Source organism: Hyperoodon ampullatus, assembly GCF_949752795.1.
Source record: "Hyperoodon ampullatus genome assembly, chromosome: 11".
Lineage (NCBI taxonomy): Eukaryota > Metazoa > Chordata > Mammalia > Artiodactyla > Ziphiidae > Hyperoodon > Hyperoodon ampullatus.
The window spans coordinates 26,186,412-26,205,593 of record NC_136924.1 but is presented as its reverse complement, the minus strand read 5'-3'; the positions used below and the strand labels follow the sequence as shown (position 1 = coordinate 26,205,593).

Sequence of the window (19,182 nt, the reverse complement as noted above, 5' to 3'; positions counted from 1 at the left end):
CCACCAACCAAAGATGGCATTCAAGGTACTCCAGCACCTGGCATAGCCTTCCTCACTCAGTCTTATTTTACACCAAGTCCCCACACATGGAATTATTACCAGGACAAATAATTTGGTGCCCCCAAAACACAACAGTAATCAGTGCCTCTTCAAAGTGATGTTTTAAGACTTTTGTTAAATATTCTTCTGGAGGAGAGTCAAAGCATCACATGGTAGATGGGCCTAGAAGAGGGTGGCAGACAGGAGCAGGGTTTAGCTGCTTCCTTACTGTCTCCAGTAATTCAGCTCTGGCCCCAAATATATACTGATACATCTACTAATAAAACAAAATCCCACTTTTCTAACCAGACCTGCCCTCTCATCCACTACCCTCATTCTCTTCAGCTGATAAACTCCTACTCAATCTTCAATTCTCAGTCTAAATATCACTTCCTCTAACCAATTCCCCTGGTCTACATTAAAGTTCCTAATTATGTGGCCTCATGACACTTGTGTTTTGACTTTAGTCATACCTATTGCATTTATTGTTCTTTTTGTTATTGTCTGTCTTTCTCAATGATCCCCCAGAAGACACAGAGTCTGTTGGTGTTGCTCTTGGCATGGGTCCTGGAACACAGTAAACACATGGTATCAACTGATCCTGTGATTCTAGGACTCAAGGGGCAGGAGCTTGAGCCCCATGTGGTAGGATGACTGGGAAGGTGTTAGAGACCAGAATGCGGGGCTGTTGGCATGTAGGGTGGCACAGCCCAAGGAAGAGGGTCAAAGCTGAGTCCTGAAAGGCATGCCAATTTCTGGGGTGGGAGGAGGAGGCCAGAGGAGACTGAGAAGAAGTCTCAAAGAGGAAGGAGGGAAACCAGCACAGAGCAGAGTAGAGCTGATTCTCCTTATTGGCGGCAGTTCTGTTCCATAAAGTCACCATGAACTCTGAGTGAGTACTGAACCATAGCTCCTGTGGGAAATGCAGGACACAACTGATAATCCCTTCCTTGTCTTGTGTGTGCTTCTGGTTAAAGACACCTTGGTTGACGTATATGTTGATAGATTCACACTGAACTCACAGCCGACAGCACTACAACAACTCAGGCCTGAAGGAAGCGTATCTAACACATTCTCCCCATTAAGCACGTCAGAGCCGTCCTGTACTTAGGAACACTAGCCAGCACTTCAGCACTACGCTGGAGGGCCATTTTAAACAGCAAAATTACCAACAAAACGAACAAAAATTCAACAAATGTGGCAGGGGACTCACATTTTTTCCTGCTCTGTGCATGTCTGGGAATGAGTGTGAAAGTGCCCCGAGTTTGGGGGTCTCAAATAAATTTAGGTGACTCATCTTCAAAGAATGAGAATCAATTGTACCAGATACGGAGATAAAAGACAATTGCAAAGAAGGAAGGGGTAGCAAATAGCATCAAAAGTTCAAGAGAGATGAGCTGAGCTGAGGCTGGAAACGGGCTTTGAATTGGGGGACACGTTCAGTCCCTAATGAGATATATGACCTTGAGTACCTCACTGAACCATTTGGGATTCATCTATACAAGGTGGAAAATTGACTGGAAGATCTCTTGGTATTCCTCTGAGTACCAGCCATCTATGAATAGTTTTCAAAAACCAGTTTAACTTCTCTGATGACCACCCAGAATCATGAGGCATTCAACCAATTCCATACGTCTTCATCAGGTGTAACATTTTTATGGAAAGGAGGTGGATTTGAGTTTTTCCCTTCAAATCCCAACAGCCAAGAAGGAGTGAATGTATCTCATAAGCAGCTCCTGGATTATGTGGAGAAGTGTGGTCTCCTGACTCAGAGATCCCCAGACACTCAGGGCAGTGGTTGAGAACAACTTTGCAGTTAAACAAGCCTGCGTTCAAAACCAGACTATGCCACCTACTAGTTCTATAACTTTGGCAAGTTACTTAATCTTTTTTAAGCTTTAGTTTTTCCACCTGAAAAATGGGGAGTTATTATTAAAACTAAATGAAATAATGTAAACTAAGCATTTAGCAAAGCCCCAGACATAGCAAGGAGATGATAAATATGACCTATTATTACTGACTATCTCAAGGACTCTTGTCTGTACCTGATTTGATGGTGTCGACCTGTCCATGCTGGGGCCACGGTGGGGACAGGGGAGAGAGGTCACCATGTTCTGTGATTCCTGCTTGCCACAAGCCAAGGCCCAGCTGGGTCTAGATATGACCAAGGTCTGCACTATTCTGGATCTTTCTATTACCAGGACTCATTCAGAGAAAAGAATTTTCTCATTTTCTCTGGAAGTCTTTCCCTTTGGAAGGTAGGCTTTTATTCTGTATACAGCATCTCCTTTATCTCCCTCATATTCTAGCAAAGCTGTTAAAATACCATCACCTCAGTGTTCTGAACAACCTGTTCCTTTCTTCCTGGGCATGTCTTTTCTCACACTCTTAACTCAGGAATGGAGCTCAGGTCCCAAAACACTGAGTTTCTCATGGGAGCATTTCTGTAGTTTCCAAGGACTCAAAATAGCAAAGTGGTTCTCTTCCCAAATGACATATTTGATATATGCATTTTCCTTTGACTGAAATCTGGTAGAGGAGGAGCACAGAACCCCAGATAGAAAAAATAAACTCATCCTAAAATTGCCCTTCACATCTGGGTCACATCAGATAAAAGTAGAACCCTGAGGCTTGGCTCTCCTGAAACCTCCAATGATTCACTATTTCAGTACAGCAGCCAACTCCTTCTTGAATGTAAATGATCCTCTTTTGCCAGCCTCCGGTTCAATGTGGAGAATACCAGAGGCTGTTTTATTCAGGACTGAGGCCTTTTATAATTACTTCAGACATCCCTGCGTAATCACACAACAAAGCCTGGGAGAGAGCTGGGCCCTGGCACAGAGGGTAATTTTGTTTTGTGTTGCAGTCGATTTTTTTAAATGTGTATTATTCAAGGGAGGGTTTAAACACACACACACACACACACACACAGGGGAGGATTCTCTACATCACACCGGTAGTTTCCCTTTGGGCGAGGGAGAGGCAGGCTAGGAGTTGTTCTTCTCACGCCCCCCAACCCCTGCTCCACCTCCCACCATGAAGAGCAGACTTACTGGCGATAGCTGTAGGCAATGTCAGCAAATTGCTTCCGTCTTGCTCGGTACACAGGATCTTTAAAGCCCTAGGAAGAAAGGAGATACTTGATTTTTCCAGGCTTTCCTGGGAGAGACCTGGCATATCTATGCATGTGTTGAATGGGAGTCCTTGAGCTCTGACAGTGCATCTCTCCTTCCCCTGATTATACTCTGAAAATAAAGTCTCAGTTAAACTGAGGGTAAGCTCTCCCACTAAATATCATGAGTGACGCATTAGTAGCAATGCTTTCAACTCAGAGTGAGCCTCTGCCTTGGGATTCCAAAGTGCAAACAGTGTCAGGTTTTAAAGATATCTCATCTACAGCATTCTAACTTGTAAACTTACTAAACTTGGCAGAGTTATTAGGATGAATGTCTATGAAGAAGATATACAATAGCCACTAAATTCCTGACCAATGGTATGTGTCTAGCACTGCCTCCTAACTTCTTGAGAGACAAACAGGTACATGCTTACTGCTATTGCAATTTAGAAAAAAATGCCATTTATTGAGTGTCTATTATGTACTAGTCTATGCGTTTATTTTCTTTATAACGCTGACAACAAATGTGTAAGGTAGATCAGTATGATCATCCCTTTCCTTCCAGAATAAACACTGGCTCAGAGAAGTGCAGTCCGGCGAAGTTGAAGCCAGGATTTGAATCACCCAGTTCTTGCTCTTTTCACTTCACTTCAGTAAATGTCAACCTTTACAACTTGGCAGGGGCTCAACTCACTGCGATTCTGCCTCAGTACATAGAAAAGATGATAATAATTTCTACTCTGAGGCTGAACTGCGGGCAGCCTTTACTCAGCAATTTTCAAGCAGCACACTTCTGGGTGAAGAGAGGCCAAGTGTGTCTTTCAGTGTTGGGGGTGTGGGGGGAGGTCACATCCCTGAGATGGACATGATCCCAATTGGTTAAAAGGACATTTTCCTTATATTTTCTTCTTAGAGTTTTATTGTTTCAGGTCTTACATTTAACTCTTTAATGTATTTCAAATTCATTTTTGTGAGTGGTGTAAGATAGGGGTCTAATTTCATTCTTTTGCATGTTAATATCCAGTTTTCCCAACATCATTTACTGAAGAGACTATTCTTTTCCCCACTGAGCATTCTTAGCTCCCTTGTCAAATATTAGTTGACTGTATGTGCATGAGTTCATATCTAGGCTCTTGATCCTGTTCTATTAGTCTGTCTGCTTTTATGCCAGTACCATGCTGTTTTGATTATTATAGCTTTGTAATATAGTTTGAAATCAGGACATGTGATTCCTCCAGCTTTGTTCTTCTTCCTCTAGATTGCTCCTTGACATTGGTCTAGGGAATGAATTTTTGGATATGACACAAAAAGCACAAGGAACAAAAGCAAAAGTAAATAAGTGGGACTACATCAAACAAAAAAGTTTCTGCACAACAAAAGAAACAACTAACAAAATGAAAAGGCAACCTAGAAAATGGGAGAAAATATTTGCAAACCATACATCAGATAAGGAGTTAATATCCAAAGTATATAAGGAACTCATACAACTCAATAGAAAAAAAATCAAATAATCTGATTTAGAAATAGGCAGAGGAGACATACAAATGGCCAACAGGTACATGAAAAGATGCTCAACATCACTAATCATCAGTAAAATGCAAATCAAAATCACAATGAGCTATCATCTCATACTTGTTAGAATACCTATTATCAAGAAGACGAGAGATAAGTGTTGGCAAGAATGTGGAGAAAAGGAGACCTTTGTGCACTACTGGTGGGTATGTAAACTGGTACAGCTACTTTGGAAAACAATATGGAGGTTCCTCAAAAAATTAAAAATAGAACTACCATATGATCTGGCAATATCACTTCTAGGTATATATCCAAAGGAAATAAAATCACTTCCTTGGAGAGATATCTGCACCTCCATTTCATTGCAGCCTCATTCAAATAGTCAAGACATAATAAACAACCTAAGTGTTCACTGACAGATAAATGGCTAAAGAAAACGTGGTATATACAAACAATGGGATATTATTCATCCATAAAAAAGAAGGGAAACCTTCTGACAACACGGATGGAACTTGAGGACATTTTACTAAGTGAAATAAGTCAGACAGAGAAAGACAAATACTGTATGATGTCACTTATATGTGGAATCCAAAAAAGCCAAATTCATAGACAGAGAGTAGATTGGTGGTTGCCAGAGGATGGAGAGTGGGATAAACAGGGAGATGTTGGTTAAGGGGTCAAACCTCCAGTTATAAGATGAACAAGTTCTGGATCTAATGTACAGCACGACAATTATAGTTAACAATAGTGTTTTATATACTTGAAAATTGCTGAGAATAAATCTTAAATGTTTTTACCACAGGAAAAAAATGGTAATTATGAGAAGTGATAGAGTTGTAAACTGACCTTATTATGGTAATCACTTCACAATATATACATGTATTAAATCAGCACCAAGCTTACATGATGTTGTGTCAATTATACTTCAATAAAGCTAGGAAAAAGGTCATTTTCCCCCCAAAATTGATTGTGATCTGAGTTTTAGTAAGACAAGACACTGGTGTCACCACTATAGAACTTTGCTTTGTCCCCTCCAAGCATTTACCAATAAACCATGCCGTCCATCACTTTAGCTTGAAATTTCTCTGTCCCACCATCCCTCCAAACCAAGACATTAGTGAATCAAAAACAAAGGCTAATGTCGTGGAGAGTAATATGTAAGGACTTTTTTTTAAAGGATAAGTACTCCCTGACTTTCAGATATTGTTTTTTGTTTTGTTTGATTAGTTGGTTGGTTATTTTTTTGTTTTTTTAAAATCCAGCTCTACCAGTAATTCCAAAAAACCAGGGTTCATGTATATAATGCAATTTCACCTGAGAATCCATGGCATAGAGTCTGGCATACAGAAAGAACTACAAACACTTGCTGAAAGAGGAAAGGAAGAAAAGCATAAGGGGGAGGGAGGGATAAACAAAGGGAGGGAGGGAGGGAAGAAAGGAGCTCCCTATTTTGTTTCCCAGGATATATATTTTGAGAAACAGAGAAATCTAAATGTTTCACACTGGAAAAGTAAAGTAAAATTACCATACTGTTTAGTTTTTTGTTCTAAAACTAAATCTCAGATAAATTAAGTGATTACTCAATTCAGAAAAGATTCCAGGACATGGTCATTACAAAGTATAACTATCGTGTTTTCTCCTAAGCACTGAATGGTTTTGAATAAACAAACTTAGGAATCTGAAAAATTAAAACTGTGCTGGGCCCTGTTCTACTGGGTGAAGGTAAGTTGTTGTGGGATGATATAGTAAGAAGATTGGGCACTATCATTTGATTTCCAAGCAGCTCTAACACACCCTTTTAGGAACCTGTCTACTGGGCTAAATGAAGAACACATCTCCACACTTAGGACTCAAAATATAACGTTAATGTTTGTCAATCATTAATGCTTGACCTTTACAGTCATCCTCACCTACAAGCCTTATTTAACAGTCATGGCCTTCTCTAGCCCCTAAGTACAAAGCATAGACTTTTGCGCTTCTGAGGTGCCTTGGAGAATATCTATATTTGTATTTTGATTCAGATATGAAGAAAGTGAAGCCCATAGAGCCAATTGCCCAGGGGCCCTAAACTGCAGAACCTGTACCTCCACATGGGTTTTCTGGTCCTAGCCAGGTGGTAAGCTGAGGTTTGAGGGTTGAGACAGGTAACCAGGGAGACAAGCGAAGAATTCCCTTAACCAGTGGATTTCCACTTCATTATACTGTCTCCAGAATGGGATGCCCATGGCGATTTCTCTTCCCATTTATCTTTAATCTTCAATGTACTTTGTCTAGGCAGTTTAAAGACTTTTCCATCAGTGAAAAAAAAAAGCTTAATATAAAATTATATATCCAGTAGGTATCAACTATGTCAGAGGGATTATATAAATAGTATAAAAATGAAATGATGGAATAAATACAACCATATCCAACAAAAGGTATGAAAATGGGAACTGTTTTATTCTTCTGTACTATTTAGGCTTTTGAATTTTTCTACTGTGAGTGTGGATTTCTTTTTCCTTTTTACAGTTTGAGTTTATTTTATTGTTTCACTTTTATTTATTTGAAGTATAATTGATTTATAATATCATGTTAGTTTCAGGTATACAGCACAGTGATTGTTATGCATACATATACATATATATCTTTTTCAGTCTTTTCCCTTATAGGTTATTACAAAATATTGATTATAGTTCCCTGTGCTATACAGTAGGTCCTTGTTGGTTAGCTATTCAATATATAGTAGTGTGTAGATGTTAATCCCAACCTCCTAATTTATCCCTACCCCTTTTATAATTAGAAATAAAATAAAATAATATTAAAAATCCATCTCAAATTATTATGGGAGGTGACAGCAGATTCATACACTGAGCTACATCAACACATCCAAATATAATATAATACAAAGATTTTCTAGATGGGAAGGTTTCTAACCATGGTCCTTTGCCAGCTCAAGTTTCTAAGAAGTTCATTATCAGCCTGCGAAGGGACACTGCCAACTAGGCGGCACAGACTTTTGCTCTCTCAGTTAGCAGCAAAAGTCTGGAGTCCATCTCTCAGAGACTTGGTCTTGCATCCTCTGGGCTGCCAGGTGACCACAGGGCTCTGCAGACATGTGGAATACACTCTGAATTAAGCTACAGTTGGTGATGACTAATCATCCTGTCTCAATTTAGACTAATAGCAGCAATTTCAGTAGCACTGCATGTAATTTATTTATAATCACCCTGTCTCAATTAAGCTAATAGCAGCAATTTTGGTTGCACTGCATGTAACCAAGTATGTTTTGACAGGAAAATATATTGTTGGTGGAGGAGTGGTGAGGGGGAGAGGGAAGAGAGGAGGAGTGGATGGGAGAAAGGGGAAAGAATTCTACAGGGTGCGAAGTTGTAACATCACCTGCGGTCCACATGCAATCACTTTCCTTAATCTCAGCATTTTTGTTACTTGTGGTGTTGAAGTCTGTGCTTTTGCTTCAGTGGGGATTTTGGGGAGACGGTAACCATATGGAAAAGTCTTCCGAGTGAGTATTCTTCTAGACTGAGATCTTTATCATTTCTTGATATCATGGCGGAGATTAAACCTCAGAAATGCCATCTTTAGACTACTGAAGTTGAACACGCTGGGTTGGATTACGCACTCATTCAATCCCTAGGAGCATGGCCTGACGTTGGTTAGTTCACCTCTTAGAGCCCTAGTTTCTAAATCAGTAAAATGAAACTAGTAATGGTAGTTACCTCACAGTGTCGGGTGGATTAGATTAGGTAATGTAAGCAGGGTATCAAGTAAAATTCCGAGTACAAAGGAGACAGTGAAAAAATGATGCATTTGTGCAAAATGGTGGGACATTCACAAGCTGAGAAGTCTGGCTCAGAATATGAAAAGGATGTACTCTGGAATGGTTCACTCAGTCCCGTCACCCATCCCTGGGCTTTTAAAAGAGCATCTGCCGAATTCTTACCTTGCTATTTATATTGCATCTAGGGCAACAGTGAGAGGCTTTCTGCATTCTATCAGTCCCACACCTACTGGAGGAAGGATGGTACACAGGAGACAAGAAGTTCAAAGTCGTCTTTTTTAACTACCTGCCATCGCCATGCTGTAGACACCCACCAAAGACTTGCAAGTCAATAGACAAGGACAGTGCTGACCACAAGCCCTCCTCTTGCCCACTCTGCATTGCTGGCCATGGTCACCACCAATAAGGCCAAGAAGACTATTCTGGAAAAGATTCGGATACCTGACTTCCCAAGTCAGTAATCTGGGAATTGTTTTACCTCTCTCCTCTTCACATTTGATAATATTTGTCCATGTTTCCTTCCAAATATCTTGAGTTTATCCTTTTTACTTTAATCTCACTGCTACACTTTGATTCAGGCCCCCATCATTTCTCTCCTGGACTACTACAACTACTTTCCAAGTGGCCTTTCTTTGTCTGTTCCTCATAACCCCCTCCCACACTTCAGCCCAAGGAGACTTAACAACATACAAACCTGGTAGGGTCTCTCCCTGCTCTACAAACTTTCAATGGCTTCTTACCACTTTTAAGATAAAGTCCAAAATCCTTAACACTGTCCACAAGGTTGTACGTGATCTGGCCCTGCTTACGTTTCCAACTACAATTGCCTGTATACTATGTCTCCAAATTTATCCAAATCAGTCTTATTTGAATTCTTTGAACACACTATGCTTTTTCCCATGTTAAGGCCTTCACACATGCTGTTCCCTCTGACTGGAACACTCTTCCACACTCTCTCAGACAAACAAGCTACTACTTGGTCTTTCCAACTTGGTTTCAGCTTTTAGGAACCTACCTTGATTGTCCTGAAGTTTATTGGTTTCTCTCTACAATAGGTTCCCTCGGCAAACTGAGTGTTTCTCCTTTCAATCATTATATTTGTTAATAATTACTAAACTCAGGAATCTGTTTATCTTACTTATCACTGGATTTTCAGGGCAAAGCGTACTTAGCATACTCCTGAGTAGGAGCTGTTAAGAAAAATTATGCAAAACTTAGGCAAAAAAAATTACTGTGTGCCTTTTCAAAGTCCTATTAGATCACTGTCTAAAAAGCTCACTGCATGCTCTAGGGGCAGGTATATTTGTTTGATGTGCAACTGACTACTTAGTAAGGCCCAAACTCTTCAAAGTTAGATGTTGACTTATAGAAGATTGGTAAGTTTCAAAACATTTATTTTATGATCGAGTTGCAAATGACTTCTGTCCAATAGAAAACACTCATGGTGACGGCTTATTGTTTTATAGGACGTTAATCATGTGTATTCACCTTTTCAGTCTCATTCCGGCGTCCTACTTTTCAATGACCGTATATATGCTTTGGTCTCTTGTATCTTCCTTTGCACCATCTTTGTCATTTTGTTGTTTCCCTTACTAACCGAGTCAATGGATTTTTTTTTTTTTTTTGTGGTACGCGGGCCTCTCACTGTTGTGGCCTCTCCCATTGCGGAGCACAGGCTCCGGACGCGCAGGCTCAGCGGCCATGGCTCACGGGCCCAGCCACTCCGCGGCATGTGGGATCTTCCCAGACCGGGGCACGAACCCGCTTCCCCTGCATCGGCAGGCGGACTCTCAACCACTGCACCACCAGGGAAGCCCGTCAATGGATTTTTGACAGATGTTCACTATCTACCTGTATCTCTTTAAAAATTATGCTTTGACAGAGCAGCTTAGTAGAAGTGCAAGAAGTCTTTGATGAGGGACTTCCCCGCTGGTCCAGCGGTTAAGACTCCATGCTCCCCATGAAGGGGGCCTCGGTTCGATCCCTGGTCAAGGAACTAGATCCCACATGCATACCTCAACTAAGAGCCCTTGTGCCGCAGCTAAGACTCAGCGAAGGCAAATAAATAAATAAATAAATATATACATATATATATATATATTTGTTTTGTTTTGTTTTAAAAAAGGAAGTCTTTGATGATTCAACTAGCTGACTAATCCTTAGAACAGACTTTGACAGGGTCCTCGGGTGGAGAAGGATGGATGGGCAAAGGAAGAGGGAAGGAGAGAAGTACTGGAAAGACTTCCCTGCTCTTGAGGATGAGTGGGGCTCTTTTTGGAGAGCAGGGAAAATCAATCTCCACAGCCTGAAAGATTGAAAAGCAGTTTGAGAGATTTAGATCAAGAAGTAGAAAGAGACACAGAAAAGCAGTTGTATTAGCTAATATTTTCTCTACCCGAAAGCCTCCCCTTGTGCAGATCTTCAGCTTAGACACAGGTGCAGGTGCCAGGGAAACTGGAGGAGGGAGCTCTGGGGTTTGGGTCTGTGTGGCAGAGGTTCCTCATGCTCCCCAAGATCTGAGCCCCCTTACTTTCAGAGAACATTGTTAAACCACTGTTCCCAGCCTCCTTCGCAGGTGGTAGCAGCCCTGTGACTGAGCTGCAGTCGGTGGAATTCGAGTGAAGGTATGTGAGTCACCTTGAATCCTGGATCATAAAAACCTCCCAGGCGGGGCTTCCCTGGTGGCGCAGTGGTTGAGAGTCCGCCTGCCGATGCAGGGGACACAGGTTCGTGCCCTGGTCCGGGAAGATCCCACATGCCGCGGAGCGGCTGGGCCCGTGAGCCATGGCCGTGGAGCCTGTGCTCCGCAACAGGAGACGCCACAACAGTGAGAGGTCCGCGTACCACAAAAAAAAAAAAAAAAACCTCCCAGGCGTAATTTTTACTTTTTCTTCTCCCATGCCTGGGAGAATGGAGACAGCTTCCAGGACCCGGATGAGGGTGCTGCCATGAGATGGAAGGAGACTTGGTCTCTGCCAAGATTGCATGAAGCAATTTCCCTATTGACCAACACTGCAAATGAACTTTTATTGGGTTAATCCATAGAGATTTGGGGGTTGTTTGATAAACAGTTGGCCCTACTGACCTTGTTACTAGAGGGCTCACCTCAGACCTCCCTCTTTCCCAAAGTCCTCCTTAACCATTCCAGTCCCAAAACTGGACTGAACCTTAGAACTGATGATAGTGTATGCTATCTGACTCATTAAACCTGGTGTTTAATCATGTACTTTGTGTGTTATGATTTAACCAAATATTACCCAAGCTGTGTTTCATGGAACACTTACCATTTAAGATAATATTGCATGGTATTCCATGAAAAAGGGGTTCCATGGGTAAATAAATTTAAGGGGCATTGGTTGAATGGGTTTCATTTTTACGGGATTTTCCGAAGCCTCTAATGAGATAATGGGACTTGTAAATGCTTAAAATGAGGCTCTAGAATGCAGCCTTTCTCCCTTTGATCATGAATTTCTTTTCAAAGACTACAATTTGAGAAGCATGCTCATGACCCTTGTAGAAGTCCTATGAGGTAGTGAATTTATTTTGATCTGATACTCTGTGTTCAAAGTATAAAACACAGTGCACACAGTTCTGCAGCATCAGTGTGAAAAGCTTGGCCTGGGGAAAGAAGTAGGGGGGAAGGCTTTACGGAAACCTAGATATATGAGTTGGGCCTTAAAAGATGAAGAGAGGTCTGCCAGCAGGGAAAGAAGTGAGAGGATAAGGAAAAGTGTCCCGGGGAAGGGAAATGACATGAACAGGAGCACAGAGGCTGGTCAGAGAAAGGAGAGTCCGTTTTAGAAATGGGAATCCCGCAGACCCACTTGGATTCCGCCTGCCAAGCTGTATCCCAGTCCCCTCCGGCATGCCTTGGGAAGAGTGGGCACCCCTCCCTGCTCTACCCTGAGACTGAAGGCCCCTGGAGGGCAGGAACCATATCTTATTAATCATTTCAACCCCCTTTTCCTCTACGCGGCTTGGGACACAGTTCACATACACGTGAGTCCACACAGCCCTCTTCGTCTGAGATTTCTCCTCTGAAAATGAGAAAATACAATCCTTCCAGGATGGTTATAACGTTTAAATTTGGGAAATGTGGATAAAACATTTAGCACAGTGCCTGACATACAGTCCACGCTTAAGAAATGCTAGCTGTGAATGTCATTTGCTTAATAAATGTTTGTGGAAGGAGGAAGGGGAGACGGGAAGGCGGGAGACTGCTGGCAGAAGAAAGGTCAGCTACCCCGTTACACGGTCCCGCTTCACTAGCGAGCTGAAAGGCAAATGCCCTTTACCCTGCATTTCAGGAACAATCTTCCTTGGCCTCATTTCTCAAAGTGGCTGTTTTGGAGGCCTTGAAGTGAGTTGCTGGGTCAAATGTCAGCGCATGCTGCCAGGGCAGGGGGTCAGGGGAATATCATCCTGAACACCAGGAGGTGCATGGAGGGGACCAGGAGGAACAGAGGGTTCTTTCGGGGAGAACACCCAAGCCACTTCTCACGGTGAGGCCAGGCCCCGTGAGGCCCAGAGGCTGCAGGGAAGCACCCTGGAGGGTTTACTCTTGACATTGGCCCGTAAGTTCCCGGGATCTGATGAGAAGCCACAGGAAGGAACAGAGAGAGCCTGGCCTCCTCGTCAGGGGGACTGTGTACCTGATAAATTATAGTTTTATGATAAAATGCATGCCATGGAGAGGCCAGGGAGCCAAAGATATGGGCTGGATCTGTAAAGACAATGAATTCCAGTGGAGTTTTAAGCCCAGCCCCGACTGCCTCTGAGGAGACACGAAGATAAAGAGAGGGAACAGGCCATATCTGAGGACTGGCCTCTTCCCCCACTGTTCCACATGAGCCAGGCACATGGCCAACAGAAGGGACATGAGACAGGGGAGGAGGAGGCAGCTGGGGAAGAGAAGAAAATACCCCGATGGGGCCCATACCAGGTACAGGGTCAAGGGTGGCCAGCTTTTCTTAGAAACAGTATTTTTAGAGATGCTTTGCTCCCAGGGCAGAGCGGCCCGACACCGACTCGTCAAAGGGGATGTAAAGCTTCTCCTTGTACGACATTTGCCATCCCCAGGGCTCCATGGGACTGGGTTGCATCCTACCCAGGAAGATGAGACCGGCATCCAAACGCTCTGACTTTACCTCTAGTTTTTGCAGGGAGAGGGTATTTAAATAATAAAGATGAGGAGCCTGAGATCCAATTTCTATCCTTAGATTAAGTAACTTCACAAGTAAGAATCGAAGAAGCTCTGGGAATTCACACACACAGGCAGGAAGATTCACTGCCAAATTACCATAACAGTGAAAGACTGAAAACCTCCTACAAGCTTGCTGTTGGGGGCTGGTTAGTAAGTTATGGCACTGCATTTAAAACATATATATTCATGTCTGTCTAAATAAAGAAATAAAATATTGAGTATTTTTGGACAGTGTAATAGGTGATTTTTGTTTTTTTCTGTTCTGAAGCCTAGGAGCGGGGGCGGGGGGGGAATTCACCTTTGCTTCTGTTTATGAAATACTTTCTCAGTGTAAAAAAATGCAGAATAGTACCAAGAGAAAAAAGAGAAATAAAATATAAATAAGATAAAAAAAGAGATGATGGATGATCTTCATTTTCTTCCTCATGCTTTTCTGTATTTTCGAGTCCACTCTAAGGGGTTTATGATTTGAATTGGAACAACTGTTCATATTTTAAAAGGCCAGCCTACCCCCGAAATAGCTTGCTCTTTGTCTCTGTGAAGGGGCCTGAATTTTTCTGCCACTGGCTAGACTTTTGTCCTCAGGCACTGTGAGCACTGAGGTAAGAGTCAAAGGATCCAAAGTTCAGCATGGGACCTTAGAACAGTTATTTACTCATGTTGGGCCTTAATGAATCTGTCTGTAAAATGGGAACATCTGCTTTGCTTACTGAAAAGAGCCCTTGTGAAGAGCAAGTTCACAACCTGCTCAACTGTTAAGACCACATAAATGGAAGAAGAAAACAGAGCCCTGATGAAATGCAGAGGCTCCAAGTAAATTACAGTAACCATCGCTTTTGTGAAGGAAAACAGCTTCCACATCATTTAAAGATTGAGGAACCATTTGCCTGGGCAGAGAATAAAAGACCGTCAACATGATGGTGGCATTTCTCACCTACGGGCTGCTCCTCCCTGGAACCCTCAGCCCTAGAAAAGGGGAATGATTAAGATCCCTGACCCCGGTCCTTCACTTAGAAATATTAAAGGACACGGGACACAGTCCGAGTTCTCTGTCAAATACATCAGATCTTTTAAATTCTGACCACAACCCACCGCTCAGGCTCATCTTCTGACACTCTCACGCTCACACCTAACACGCCAGCCAGCCATTCCCCAAATATTCCAGATACTTTCAGAACGCTGAGCCTTTGCATATGCAGTACCCTCAGCTCATAAAGCCTCTCAGTTCCTTAGTGGACTAGCATCTTGTTCTCAGGCTTTGAAATCCAGTTCCAGTGTCACCACTCCCTACAGCTCCACTGTACCTGGCAGAGTTGTTAGTAGTTTAGTGTTTCCCAAACGCTTGATTTAAACCTCCGGAGTTGGACCAAGTCAGAAATAAAGATGATTTACATATGTGTGTGTGTTTGTGTGTGTGTGTATACACATCACTTACATACATATATGATACATAAACAATAGTTTCTGGATGTGGATAATGATCTGTATTTGCTTCAACAATAGTAACCATGATAATGATGATGCTGAAGATGTCTAAGTAGGCACTCAATACATGTTTGTTGTACAAGCAAACAAAGACACATTGCTCCAAAGGAAGGGAGGGAAGTCTGGTGCGGGAGGGGAGGTACTAATAGAATCTCATCAGAGGGGCCATGGACTCACGGGGTGGTCTGCATCCAGTTCTGCTCCATAGCTGAGAATCTGATTGGCAAATTTGTCGAGCTCTTGAATGGTTCTTGGGAACCAGGGCACTGCAACACAGAAAGGGCAAAGTCCTGAGCAGCAGATTGGCAGGACACGGCCAAAGGCCTCACCGAGATCAGAAGCTTGGGACCAGCTCCAGTTAAAGTCCATGGTGGTGGCAAGTGGGGTCCCAGATAACCCCCAAAAGTCAAATCTTATTTTCCTTGGAAACTAATTTTATTTACTTATTTGCTTATTCAACTTTACTGAAGTATAATCAACAAAAATTTAAGGTATTTTAAGCATATATCATGGGGATTTGATAGACATATACATGGTGAAAGGATTCTCCCCATTCACATGCATCACCTCACATATTTATCTTTTGTGGGGGGAGGATTCTACTCTCTTTGCAAATTTCATTGATGCAATACAGTGTTATCGACTATAGTCATTATGTTTTACATTAGATTCTCAGACCTTAGTCATCTTATAGCTGAAAGTTTGTACCCTTTTACCGACCTCTCCCTATTTCCCGACCCTTAAGCCCCTGGCAACCAGTTATCTACTCTCTGTTTCTATGAGTTTACCTTCTTTCTTTTTGAAGATTCCACCTAGATATGATACCATGTAGTATTTAACTTTTTTTTTTTTTCTGTCTGCCTTATTTCACTTAGCACCTTGGAAACTAATTTGAAAACACATTCCTAAACATACTCTCTTTCCTGGAAATTTTCTCTGAATTATCTCAGAATTCATCTCCTTTCCACCTATCGTGGCATAGTGGAGTGGTTTTAGAAGGTTTACTGTAGCAGCAGAATATTTCATGTAATATGTGTTTCAGATATATTCTGGAATATAAATTAGGTAAAAGAGAACTGTTCTACTGTAAGCACAGATGAGCCCGTGAGTTCTTTTCTCATGACCCCATCTTCCTATCATGAGTCTCCCTCCCAAGGGCCCCCAGGGACCCTGGCAAAACCGTTTGATGCCAAAGCCAATTTGAAAGCCACTGGTGACATAGAATGAATGCAGTCTGGCAGTTTGACGATGGCTTGCAGCACCTAAAAATCTGTGGGCTTGTTCTGAAGCAGCAGCATAGTGGGAGAGAAGATGGGGTCTGCGTTGTGTGACCCACAGTGACTGGGTCCTGCAGAGGGACCTCAGGGCAAAGCACAGGTGGTAGCTCCTAAATGTATGTGGCCTTCAAGAAAGAAGACACACTGGGAGGGGAACCATCCTGAGAATGAACAGACGAGGACATTTTGAACTGTAAGTTCCAAGAAGTCAGGAACCAGGCAGGAGTGCACTGTAGTTCTAGGTGCATGGAGGGAAAGGAGGGAGGAAAGTTTAGGGGAAAAGATGCTGAACTTACAGCCAGTTAGGTCTGGCTTAGAATCCAGGCCCCAGCTGCCTATTCATCTTCTCTGTGTCTCAGTCCCAACTCCGTAAAACTGAGAATAGCAGCAACAGCAATAGAAAGCATCCCAAACATTTTTTGAGAACTTACCATGTGCCAGGCACTGTGCTTAGCATTTTTGGTGAAATATCTCCTTTAATCTGGGGATTGTTGGGGGGTGTAAATGAGAATGCAGGCAAAGGGTGCAGCCGAGTGGCCCACAAAAGGTAGCTTTCCATCTCTTGCACGTTATTTCTAATTCTGGCCCTGCTCCGGGGTGGGGGGCAGGAAAGAATATGTGTGCCATCTAGTGGCCAGAGTGGGGAACTGTCTCCCATGGTCTGTAATAAGGGCATCAGACAGGAATCAGCTGCATTCCACCAAAAGAAGATGTTTATCTGAATAGCAGTAATAACGGTCCATTTAGAGCCTCGTTTCCATAGATCTGAGATGCTAAGCTTTCTACTTCCTATGTTATTAATAAAAACGAACACTGAGTATCATTGTAAATACTTTACTTAGTATTTGTACTATTGGTGGGTACTGTTGGTCTCCCCATGTTAAAAATGAGAAAACTGAGATACAGAGAGGTTAAGTGACAAACCCAAATACACACACTGCTAGGAAACAGTGGATTCAGGATTGAAACTCGGGCTTGGATGACTCTGTGGTCTCAAGTCTGGACCGCAAAATCTGTCCTGCCAGGTATGGGGGTGGGGAGCACAGTGGTTGTGAGGGCTGGAGCCTGACGGCCTGATTGTCTTTAGAGTTTCCCACCTGAAGGCTTCCATGCCCCTAAAACCAGCCCACTTCTCAAGGTGGGCTCCCTATGATAGTAGCAATGGGAACAGACGTAGTTAAGTCCAGCTAATGCTTATATAGCTCTTGCTGTGTGCCAGGCACTGTCCTAAACACTTTACATACCGTACCTCACCCAATTCTCCTAACAGGCCCATGAGGTAGGAGTTATTATTATCCTCATTGTACAGAAGAGGAAACTGAGGAACAGGGAGGGTAAGTCTCTTCATGGACCTCTGTGGTCCCAAAGGCTAGACTTTGGAGTCTGGGATGACTCAACACCATGTTCTGCTCACCTAGCATGGGACCTGACTTCCCACTTTGTCACCTGAATTCTCCTCAAGCTTTTCTTTCTCCTTGAATCCAGCGCCTTCCCTTGCACAATGGACCTCTCTTGTCAGCACTGAAAATGGGGTCTATTCCCTACCCGAGTTTGGAAGGGCTTGAGAAAGGACATCCTATTGCAGTCAGCCAGGACTCGGGATTTCCTCCAAGACCCTTCCTGGTTCTCTAGCATGTTGTCGCCCTGTCACCTCACTTCCAAGGCAGCCCGTCCCCGCTCATTCATAGTCTCTCTTTTGCCTAAAAATTATCCATAATTCTGGCAATAACAGCTGCCCCCAGCCCTTTCCTGTGGCACCCCTTTCTGACTTGGGGGGGGGGCAGGGCGGCCGTTAGCCCTGCCAAAGGCATTTCCATGATTATGTACTGAGCATCCACTACTACCAGGCACTGGATGTTGAGAGGTGAATACAGTGGAGTCTTCATGCCTGTGGTGCTTATATTCTAGTGAGGGTGACAAAGAATAAACAATAAATAAATTTAAATATATAACAATGCCAGGAAATTCCTAAAGAAGAACAAAGCAGTGCAAGGAGATGGGGATACTATTTTATATAACATCCTGTGGCTCCAGACCCCAGGATGAGGGTCCTAGAGACATGACACGACCTTGCCATGGCTCAAGGGGACTGTAATAGCCAGAGCCTGTTCCTAGATCTGTCCCAGATCTGGTTGCCTATTTGCCTCAGGGAGACACAGACTGGTCATGGTTAAGGGCCTGGATAACAGAGCCACACAGCCTAGGCTTGAATGCCGTCTCTATATTTACCCTCTGTGGCATCCAGGACAAATTATTCCTCTTTGTGCCCCAGTCTTCCCATAAGTAAAGTGGGGATAATAAAGTATACTTTATAGAAACAACATAAGTTTAAAAGGGTTAATACGTGTGATTTGTTGAGAACAGTGTCTGGTACATAGTGAATACAGACTCATGTTGGAAATATTGTGGGTTCAGCTCCAGACCACCGCAGTAAAGAGAATAGCACAATAAAGTGAGTCACGTGAATTTTGTGGTTTCCCAGTACATATAAGAGTTATGTTTACATTATACTGTAGTCTATTAAGTGTGCAATAGCGTTATGTATGAAAAAACAATAAATAAAAAATACGTTATTGCTAAAAAATGCTAACCATCATCTGAGCCTTCAGTGAGTCACAGTAGTGATAGCAAAGATCACTGATCTCAGAGCACCATAACAAATACAATCATGAAAAAGTTTGAAATATTGTGAGAATTACCAAACTGGGACGCAGAGACAGGAAGTGAGCCAATGCTGTTGGGAAAATGGCACCAATAGACTTGACACAGGGCA

At 42.7% G+C, this 19,182-nt stretch overlaps 1 protein-coding gene across 1 annotated transcript in view; it reads right to left on the bottom strand.

Moving 5' to 3' along the window:
• Positions 1–19,182, bottom strand: part of PAH (phenylalanine hydroxylase) — a gene marked incomplete at both ends in the record, with an annotated part of 71,147 nt that overhangs the window by 19,803 nt on the left and 32,162 nt on the right. The window contains 2 exons of the mRNA XM_079714131.1: positions 3,093–3,160; positions 15,310–15,398. Coding sequence (XP_079570257.1) covers positions 3,093–3,160; positions 15,310–15,398 — 157 coding nt within the window. The remainder of the gene's footprint in view (positions 1–3,092; positions 3,161–15,309; positions 15,399–19,182) is intronic.